General features: G+C 44.4%; 1 protein-coding gene across 1 annotated transcript; it reads right to left on the bottom strand.

The window, feature by feature from the left end:
- Positions 1–2,087: 2,087 nt before the first annotated feature.
- Positions 2,088–7,321, bottom strand: LOC124003709 (neuronal pentraxin-1-like). Its single transcript, XM_046312246.1, has 5 exons — positions 6,759–7,321; positions 6,073–6,280; positions 4,583–4,827; positions 4,112–4,291; positions 2,088–3,341 (listed from the first exon to the last, which is right to left on the bottom strand). Exons 1-5 carry the CDS (start codon positions 7,200–7,202, stop codon positions 3,120–3,122), a joined length of 1,299 nt encoding a protein of 432 aa, XP_046168202.1. The 5' UTR covers positions 7,203–7,321; the 3' UTR covers positions 2,088–3,119.
- Between the last annotated feature and the right edge of the window lie 3,812 nt (positions 7,322–11,133).

The following is an 11,133-nucleotide window of genomic DNA, read 5'->3' as shown; positions in this document are numbered from 1 at the left end:
AGGGGGGAAATGAAAGAACACAGTGGAACTGGCTTCGAAGTCCAGAGTTGAGTTTGAGGGCTCTAGTGCAGACAGCATCATTAGTGGAGGAAAGAGAGTGTTGAGTGACCACACAGAGCGTTTGATTTGATTTCAGCTGCCAGTGATGGGCACTCGTAAGCTATGTAGCCTATTGATTCCTTCTTGATAAATAAATAAAAGGAAAATGTTTTGTTTCTCTATAATACTAGTCTCCTACTGTAGCAAATGTATGAAGTTTGCTTTAGCTATTCAGCTAGATAGCTTCCCAATATCCCAACCTCTTAACTAGCTGCCAAGCCATTTCAGGCTATCAATCAAGTTAGAGTAGCTTGTCAAACTATCTTAGCTGGCATGCCTGCTGGAAAGTTTGCGATAGTAGACTTTAGAAAATACTAAAATTGCTTTAATTCTTGGGCTATGATGCTATATACCAGTGTTGTACTAATCTCCTAAGGCATAAAGGTTCTTAAAGAATATATGTACATCTTTAATTAAAATTCAAATTGAACAGGTAAAGAGGTATGATTATATAACCGATGCAGAAAAATGCAAATATTTTTGACATAGAAATAGGCATCATGATTGTGGCTGTAGATGCCAGTTAAAAGCTGCTTCAGGTGTATCAAAAATGCTCAATTCTCAGATTTATCAGCACCCCTCTTCACCCCCCCCCCTTCCTAACTATGCGCCCCCTCTAAAATAATGGATGGATGACACCCCTGGCTCCTTGTGTTGAACGTGTAAAACGAGCTCCCCCATAGGTTTTTGAATTACTGTTGGTTCAACCCACTAGTTTTAGGCCACCCCCTAGACTCATTGTGCAATTCCAACCCTTCTGCAGCATTGTCTACCAGTCCAATGTACTCTCTCAACCCTTCAGAAACAGGCCTCGAGTGTAACCAGTCCAGTTTGGTGTGTGTTCTGTATGAGGGCGAAATGATGATAGTGAGAAGAGTAAGGACGCCTGTTCTCTAAGGGAGAGATCTGACCTCATTACTTTGTTACTGGGCTCTTGACCTTGGGTAAGAGGTAGTGCACCTTGGGAGAATGAGTCTCTGGGTCAGTGAGGCTGTGTGTGAATGTTCTGTCTGAGCTAATGAGGGTCTGTCCCCTCAAGGGACCTCTTTCTGTCAGGGACTACATCTCTCATCTCTCCCCCTGGCTACCTACTAACTAAGGCCTACAGCTGCTCATTGCTCGCTATCTGATCAATGTTGGCTCTCAGGGAAGATCGCTTTTCTAACTGGTCTTTCAAGAGACCTTCCCTCCCAGGTCTCCCTCTGGATAACTAACTACCCAAGTGATTTATGGGTAACGGCCATAGATTTCTATGGTAACAGGAAGCCAAGCATGATGGTGCAGGATGCACCATTTCTCCAAAAGCCATGCTGCAAGAGGCTGAGTTAAATGTGGGTTCTTCTCTGAGATGTTTGTGACACCATCTGATACGTGGGCGATGAGGAATATGAACTGACTCAGCTCAATGCAGCAACTGTCAAAGTACAAGACCACCAGCATCCAGGACTGCAGTGTTTTGTTACATGATGCATGTGATGGGAGAGGATGGCACTTAACACAACACTGTAAACGGATACAGAACGAAATAGAGCAGTATGGGCTACAGTATAGCATGGCGCTTTCTGTAGGATTGCATCGCAACCAATTGTATTGACTATGGCAAAGGGGAGTGATATGACTAGGCGTTTTCTTCTTTCGACAGCCTCGCTTTCAATAGGGCGGACTGCGCGCGCCTCAAACGCACGCACACACCACAAAGCATTTGGGAGTGTTGTCTTCTGCAGTCAGCTAAAAAGAGACACCACATACACTGTTTCAGTTGTTCCCAGCACCTCTCTGACCTTCAGTCTGAGTTCAGGCGTTTTTCACTTATCCAGCACTAACGTCTTTCACCTACACCATGTGACAAGATTAAAGCAGATTTAACCAGCAATTATGATTCTCTCTCTCTCCCCCCACATTTTCCCGCTCTCTCTTTCTCACTTCTCGTCCACACTTTTTTTTTGCTGCCTACGATTAATGCCAGCCCATGAATAAACTTTTAACTCTTATGTATCACAATTTTATTACAAAAATTATATCTTTTTTTTAATATCTTTCAATGTTGCCATGCTTGGAGCATATAACAATCCAGTAGAAAACCACCCAGTCAGTCCCAGAAAGGATAGTCAAGCAGATGTGGCAGCGTTTTGTCACTCAGTCATGCTGTTACTATACAGACACCGTAACATTCCGAATACAGACACCGGTAGTACAAACACCTGCCCAAACACGTCACCATATCCGTGAACAAACCTCAATTAAATTACATTTATCAGAATAATAACAAGAAACGCTCCCACCCTCCCTCCAAATAAATACAAAACAAACAACACATATAATTTGCAACATAAAACGTATGCGCTGAATATTTGCACTAGCCCAAGGCACCCAGGCTTTGTTGCATGTTGGCAATTAACGACATTCGTTTACAGGGTTTACAGGAGACACTTTGAAGCGAACGACAATTACAAATTATTTTTTACAGTCCGACTTGCAGTGTCCTTCAACGTACCGTCGGCGTCCTCTCCCTACATGGCTCTCGTCATTCACAGTGCAAGATCCGGGGAAGGGGGGGGGGGTTGAGGGATTTGAAGGGCGCTGTATCATTTCACGGCGTCAAATACTGACAATACTTGGACAGACAGCGTGAGTTCCACTCTAGAGGCTGGCTCCATAAATGCCGCACTGTGCTGTGAATTGTCTAACATAAGGCGTGGATTGCCCAGCTGCCAGTCCAAGACAAAATAAGCGAATCAAAAAAGCTAAAGTGCGCTTGCAACAAAACTCCAATAGAAAACCAAACAAACAGATACCAACACTGTCCAACTGAGGTTTCCAAGACGAATTCGATTTTTCACAAGATCAAAAAAAAAAATTGTTTCGTACATAAATATCTAATAGAAATCCCAGGTATAAGCTTATCATTAAATAAATACCAAATAGTCTGTAACGAACGTCAAAATGAAGACAAGAACGACAGAAGCTCAAAAGAAATACAGATAAGTCGGATTGGCCTTGGTCTCATGTCGGAATGCAGTTCAGTTGAGCGCACGGCACGGCTCGAATGTCCACTTGGTAGCTCCACCGAATACTTCAATGTTGGACTCCGACCAAGAGAATACGTTGCCAGTTTGCGCTTTACTGTTGCAGGTTGCCAGGTTATAAATATCCCCGATGGAAAGCTTCCTATCCCACATGTTGAGATTTGCTAGCTCACCCACGTATGCTTGTGTGGCGTCGAAACCTCCCCCCAGCGTGTCCTGCGGAGCAACAAGATGAAGTTCAAGGTTAGTGGCGCGAATTGTGGGTACGCGCGTGGCCTTTATTTTAATATATAATAATAATAATATATGCCATTTAGCAGACGCTTTTATCCAAAGCGACTTACAGTCATGTGTGCATACATTCTACGTATGGGTGGTCCCGGGGATTGAACCCACTACCCTGGCGTTACAAGCGCCATGCTCTACCAACTGAGCTACAGAGGACCATGGCCAATCTATTACAAATGTGTGTAATAAGCTAATCATCCTGTACTGTATTAGGAAGGAATACAATTGTCCTGTACCATGGAAATGCATTGATTTCTATTTCTAACTATCATAAAACTATAATAAAAAGCAGCCACTCTTCGTGACAGGTCCATCACAGCCGAAGCCCCAAATTGAACCATTTCCACACGTTATGTGCTTTTCATGACAAGATATGCATTTTACTCTTTAATTGCTACAGATTTGCCAATTTTCTATCTGAAATGGATTGTGCATTGTCCCAATTGAGGGGCTATTCTACGATATCTAGCTCGAGGGCCTTAATTAGATGGCTACGTCTTAATTGACAATTTCGTCAAGGTCTCTCAACTTTCCCATTATTTGAATATTCCTTTGATCATTAGAGAGAGAACGTGCTCTAATATTTTCATTACTAATGGATATAATTATTTCCCCCAGGCCATTTATCTCAATATATCACGACTTGCATACCAATGTAATACAAAGTTAGTTCATCCTCATTTAGTGAACCCTCTTACCTGCTCTTGTCCCAGTACGAGGACCCCCTGCGGCTTGATGGGATGGTATGGCGCCAGATTCTCTCCACTGCCCCGCAGCACTCCGTCCTGAAACGCCTCCCACATCCCGTCGCGCGTGGTCCAGGTGATGCAGATGTGATGCCACTTCCCGTCGTTGATGATGAACGGCAACTTGGCCACCTGCAGCATGGACAGTGCACCCATTACTGAATGTTCAAATAGGCCTGGCCTAGAACTAATGATTGCTACGGTTTTTTATTTTTTCAGACATAGCACTGGCTGTAAATGCAATATTTGTATAATTAAGTTGCTTGTCACGTCTCCATAATTTTCCCAGACATTGCATAATGAATGCTGCGTAGTTTAATTTGCTAGTCTGGCACACCACATTTACGCATGGCAGGCGATCTGACCATTTTGCCTAGCACCAAATGCTGTGTAGAATATGCCATTGCCGTCAGCGATCATTACCTTATCATTGATGAGTATCTCCATCGGGTTATTTCCCCACTCAATCAGCACCAGCTCGTTGGCCTGCCCTGGGACAGCGTAGGAGAAAGGTGTGCCCACCCCGGGCGACGCGTTAGATTTAATCCACAGACACACGGTGAAGGCATACATCTCCGGCAGGGTTCTCTTGGCTTTGGCGTACATGTAGTTGGTTCTCAACGGGAATGTCAGCTGGAACTTGTCCAGTGGTCTGTTGTCTTTCCCACCTGCGGACGAAACGTGGCCCTACTTGTTTACCTTTCAGTGATTTCTATCATTTACATTGCACTCATAGGCCTATGTTATAGTCAGTTATGTCATATCATGTGATTGATTGATTTATTCGTATACGTGGTTTGCTCCACCAGTAGAGATGTTCGATCCCTAACTAAAGGTTTTCTCCTTTCTTTTTAGTTTTTTGACGATTTTACATTTTTACATTTAAGTCATTTAGCAGACGCTCTTATCCAGAGCGACTTACAAATTGGTGCATTCACCTTATGACATCGAGTGGAACAGTCACTTTACAATAGTGCATCTAAATCTTAAAGGGGGGGGGGGTGAGAGGGATACTTATCCTATCCTAGGTATTCCTTAAAGAGGTGGGGTTTCAGGTGTTTCCGGAAGGTGGTGATTGACTCTATGCTATGATTTATATAATTGGCTTAGAACAGACTGTGCATCTCTCTCCTAACCTATTATCTGCGGTATGATGTGACCACGTGAGCAGGGCAAACAGGGAATTGCTCTCGATCTCTCCCTCTCTCTCACTCACACACACGCACCACCCCTTCCTAACCTCCAACCCCCTCATTCTCCCCATCCCTTTCGGGTTGTCAGTAAGGAACTAAACCTTGATTGATGTTCCAAAATGTGCCTATCGGTCTCCAACACTGTGCGCGCTTTATCAAGCACTGCGCACATCGTTAAAAACCCTCTGGTAAAGTTCCTGCGCGGCTCTGTCCCCTACAAAACCAACGACTCTCGTTCACAGTCACTGGAAATAAAGCGATCATTGGCTATCGCTCCATGCCATGTTAATTAGTATCCCAGCGTGGCATCACTGTGTTAATATGAGATATGCAAAGCAATGCAGCTACCTCCCTCTCTCCATCGCCCATATCCCATTACGCACTGTGGTGAGAACTGTGCTGCGGCACAGTCTGTATTAACAAGCTACTGTGGTCCGCGGGTTGTAGTGATACTTCATGTGCACCAGGCAATTAACCAAGTGAAATGCAGGGTTGTTTTTAGAAATTGGCATCGTTTTAGACATATAAACAATTGAGTGAGGCAATTCCACCATATTTAGATGATTAGTTTTTTTTTACTATTAAAACTTTATGCGCAAATTATTATCAAAATAATGAAATACATTTAGTCGTTTCTATAAGCAAGCATTCACATGGACATAACTATCATATTGACTGTGTACATTTGGGCATTATCTCTTCGCCTCATATCTCACTCACCTTTCTCTAGGTCCGTTATCCGGTGATGCATGGAAGTCAGCGTGGACTCCACTCGGTTCCGCTGGTCCGTGTCGTTCTTCTGACCCGGTTTGGTCTCCTCCAGGGTGTTGACCCGGGACAGCACCTGCTTCTCCATATCATCAATCTTGTTCTGAAGCAGGTCTTTCAGACTATTCGCCTGGGCCGTACCGTTGTTTCGGCTGTATTGCTGTTACCATGGAACAAGGACATAGGAACAGATAAGAGGGGACGATTCAAATCACTTTGGGTTTAAATAAACACTCCTACATGCACGAGGCGGGGCTCGTCGTGGGTAAAGCTCTGGTGCTTATCTCGTTTGTGGAGGGCTTACTGCCTCGGCAATTTGCATCAAATGCCTAAATTGGTCCAAAGATGAGGCGTCTGTCTGTCCTTATCAGGAGTGTGGTGCGGCTTTATGTAGTGCTCTAGAGTAATCACTTTACGACTGGATGCGGAAAAGAGCTTTAAATAGGTCTATAGCATTAGTGACTGGACTGAAATAACCCTATAGTAAGCAATTCACAATTATATAGAGCACTTATAACTAGCACATTGAGCTCTACGTGCTATACAACCAACCGAGCCTATTGGAAACGCGTAGAATGGATTAAAAGTGGATTGAAAACTCAAACTGCATTCCAAATTACAAGATAGCCAATGCATACCTCAAGATTCTCCAACCTCTGTTTGAGAGTCTGTAAAGTCTGTCCTAGTTGAGCGAGAGTGTCCTGAGGACCCCTTGATACGTCCCCCATAGTGTTCTTGGCGCCCGGTACTATTCTCCGGCCTCCCGCTCCCGCCTCGGGCAGACTCTGGCTCTCACACCGGCTCAACTTGGACGTTAGTTCCCTGATTGTCTCCTTTTGGTTCATAATGGTTTCCTTTTGCTGTAACACGGTCTCCCTCAATTGCATCACCGTCGTCTTCAAATCCTCTGCCGGACCGCTGTTCTGCATCGTAGCCGCGCACAAGTCCATATCCTTGGGCACAGACGTGCAAATAAACTGGGTCTGTCCGAAATCTTGCGTTGACCCCTCCAAAACCAATAATGAAAGTAGGAAAAGTTGCCAAGAGTGTCCCTCAATGATTCCAGGCATGTTTCCTGACATGTGTGTGGTGTTGCAGCCGCGGAGTTTTCGGGCGGTTGGTTTCAGCACCACGGAGCTGTCCCCTGTCTGTAGCTGTGAGGTTTCAGTTCTGCTCGTCCTAGATTTTATAGGCTAGCCACAGCCGGGATGAGGGCAGCGTTGAGGCAGGTTCTCTGCAGCACAGTGGGGAGGAAGCAGGTTGTGCTGCTTAATCACGTCCAGACTTTTATTTAAGGTGGACCGAGGCGATTAGAAGCATATTGTATATGTTTTACACCACTGCATGACGTGAGTCGTGTACTATTATGTTGTCAGTCAGGAAATGCAGGACCAAGTAAGATAACGCACTGCTCTACTATTTTAGGAATGAGTTTCTTAGGCTGCTATTATTATGGTCTGCAATTCACACTTACAAATACAGAAGTGAGAATAGGAGAAGATGAACTTGTTTTACCGGGAGTAAATATATTATAGATGGCAGTCTGCTTTACATTCTTTACATTCTGAAGTTCAACTGGCATTTAAATCCATCCCCAAAAACATGTTTTATTAGATTCAACTACAGTCGTTTCGAAGTCATATATCAGTACAGTGCATTGAAGTGATTGAATTTGAACTAACTTGTGTATTGCATTATAGGCCAAGTATAGCCTATGTGTCTGAAGTTCCACCTTAAAGGAAGCCACTCCCCATGTCCCTAGAGTGAGGATCCACTCCCCATGCCCCTAGAGTGAGGATCCACTCCCCATGCCCCTAGAGTGAGGATCCACTCCCCATGCCCCTAGAGTGAGGATCCACTCCCCATGCCCCTAGAGTGAGGATCCACTCCCCATGCCCCTAGAGTGAGGATCCACTCCCCATGCCCCTAGAGTGAGGATCCACTCCCCATGCCCCTAGAGTGAGGATCCACTCCCCATGCCCCTAGAGTGAGGATCCACTCCCCATGCCCCTAGAGTGAGGATCCACTCCCCATGCCCCTAGAGTGAGGATCCACTCCCCATGCCCCTAGAGTGAGGATCCACTCCCCATGCCCCTAGAGTGAGGATCCACTCCCCATGCCCCTAGAGTGAGGATCCACTCCCCATGCCCCTAGAGTGAGGATCCACTCCCCATGCCCCTAGAGTGAGGATCCACTCCCCATGCCCCTAGAGTGAGGATCCACTCCCCATGTCCCTAGAGTGAGGATCCACTCCCCATGTCCCTAGAGTGAGGATCCACTCCCCATGCCCCTAGAGTGAGGATCCACTCCCCATGCCCCTAGAGTGAGGATCCTGGCAGAGTCCCTCTCGCTGACTATCCCACAGAGTATTCTCTCTCTCTCTCTCTCTTTATTTTTCTTTCTTTCTTTCTCTCTCTCTCTCTCTCTCTCTGTCTCTCTCTCTCTCTCCATCTCGCTTGCTCTCCATTTCTCTCGCTCTGTCTCTCACTCTCACCTTCCACCAGTTGGCGTGTCTCATTCATCCCCATATTTCCCCACAGACATGGGTTTATCTGATGCAATCTCGGTGCAGTGTCATGTTTTATTTCCCACGTGGGGACGAGATGTCACTCATACAATGAATCTACCTGCCTGTATGTTCATCACACAATATATTATGCATGACATACATTCACATTAAAAGTATTGCATGAGGCTATTAATATTTTGCCCATAGTCTGGACTCATGGATGCCATAAAAAAAACTTGAAATTCTGCTTATGGAAAACATTTTTTTCATGTGTGAGGTAGGCTACAGCGGATTCTGGTTCAAATGTGTCTCTGGCATATTCCTTGCAAGGAGTAACTTATTCACTTTATTCAAATGAAATGATAATTAATTGTCTGCGCTATACCTTCATCAGACCAGTTGGCATCAAGTTTCTCATGTGTGCTCGACCATGCAAGAATATACAATATCTTGTCACCCAATTCAGCAACCCACAAAAAAACGTTAGTCAAAGTAAATGCATGAATCATGAAATTATCTTAGGCTAAGCAAATGGATAATTAGTCAGTGATTGAGTCCATGTAGGCTACATTTCCTCACAGAGCAAACGTCCTCCTCACAAATGCGGAGTCAAACAAAAAGGAACGCTGAAGTACCGTTTTTCAAACCCTCACCATTCATCCGAGGGGTGCTAAAAGGATATGAAATTAATTTAACATGTTGGTGCGTAACAAGCACAGAGGCTATCACATGAATATTTATTAAATACAGGGAGGGAAAACGCGCCATTTCACAGATGTCACTGGAAATATTTGATTTCCCTTTTGGAGAAAGGTGCTGGGAATGATCGTTAAACGGATTTTAATATGGCGACAGCCAATATATAGTGTCTTTCGTGAGTCTAGTTGGCCTAGCCAACTGGGCCAAAACCGGTTGAATCAACGTAATTACAACCAAAAAATGTAATGCGATGAGGTGGAAAACTGAAGGGAATTTGGTTTTTTTTTTTACCCCACTTTTGATCTAAATCCAATGACATGGTGACCTTTTTTTCGTTGAATTTACTTAGATGACAACTGAACCAAATGTAAATCAAAACGTTGAACTGACGTATGTGCCCAGCGGAAGGCTACTTACTACACGACAGCATAGCTCTTTTTCTCTCAACCAGTAGGCCTATGAAAGCATCAGCACTGCATCAATACAGCACAAGTTGTTAGCCTATAGACTCGGTCCTCTTGTGAAACAAATGGGCACTCAAACCCTAGACTTAATAAAGAAGCTTATCATTGTTTTATCAACTGAACATATAGTTGTATAAGACTGTGACACGGAAGCGGTCTCGGTCAAAAAACAATGGCAGAAATTCGACAGACCCATCTGTCGAGTTTAATTGGTTTAATTATCGATCGCGTGCGTTGTAATCAGCAAGGTGCCAAACCTATGGTGGGAAAAAGTCAAGATAACAAACGGTTAATGGCAAAGTCTAATTGCGCCTGCAAGAGCTCATGTTGAAAATCCCCCTTATCTCAGCACATAAACAAGGCGCCTCTACGTCTCAAATTGCACCCTATTCTACAGTGCACTCCTTTTTTAAGAACTTTTTTTTTTTTTTACTTTGCAAGTCAGTTAAGAACAACTTCTCATTTTCAATGAGAGCTTAGGAACAGTGGGTTGTTCAGGGGCAGAAGGATAGATTTTTACCTTGTCAGGGAGGGACTCGATCTTCCAATCTTTCGGTTACTAGTTAATAATAATAATATATGCCATTTGGGAAGAAGCTTTTATCCAAAGCGACTTACAGTCATGTGTGCATACATTCTACGTATGGGTGGTCCCGGGGAATCGAACCCACTACCCTGGCGTTACAAGCGCCATGCTCTACCAACTGAGCTACAGAAGGACCACTAGGTCAACACTCTTGTCACTAGGCTACCTGCCGCTCCGCGTACTGGGTAGTGGCAGGTAGTAAGGCAGGACTTTGGTCAAAAGTAGTGCACTATACAGAGAAAAGGGTGCCGTTTGGAAAACAAAACATGTTCAGCCTTTGCCATTAGGGCGCACCTATGCATAGGTCAACACGTTAACGTTCATTATCTATCGCCCAGCCCCAACAGGCAATACAATAGCTGTTTACCATATGGGAGCAAATTAGCCAGTGTTCTATGCATTAGATCCACAGTACTGTAAACGATCAAGCTGAACTCTAACCCTGCTGGGACGTAGGACAATCCTACTGGGAGAGCAGAGTCGGCCCAGCAGCTTGCCTCGGATATATATTCATATTTATCCTTCATATCTGTTGCATAAGAAAGAGTAGCGCCATATGCTCAGCCAAACGCTTCCTCTCCTCTATTTGATATCTCTGCCAGTCTTTCCTAAAAAATTTAGACAGGAGAAGTTGCATAAACGAACAGAGTTGTGACTGAGGACTCTGGGCATATTTTGTCATTTTTAATTAGTAAGCTGATTTGTAGTCTTATCGGAACGTTTGGAGCACTTTCCACTAAGATGACAGCCGTTTA

The sequence above is a fragment of the Oncorhynchus gorbuscha genome, linkage group LG18 (assembly GCF_021184085.1).
Source record: "Oncorhynchus gorbuscha isolate QuinsamMale2020 ecotype Even-year linkage group LG18, OgorEven_v1.0, whole genome shotgun sequence".
NCBI lineage: Eukaryota > Metazoa > Chordata > Actinopteri > Salmoniformes > Salmonidae > Oncorhynchus > Oncorhynchus gorbuscha.
The sequence above is the reverse complement of the archived record's forward strand: the minus strand, read 5'-3'. Positions and strand labels throughout refer to the sequence as shown.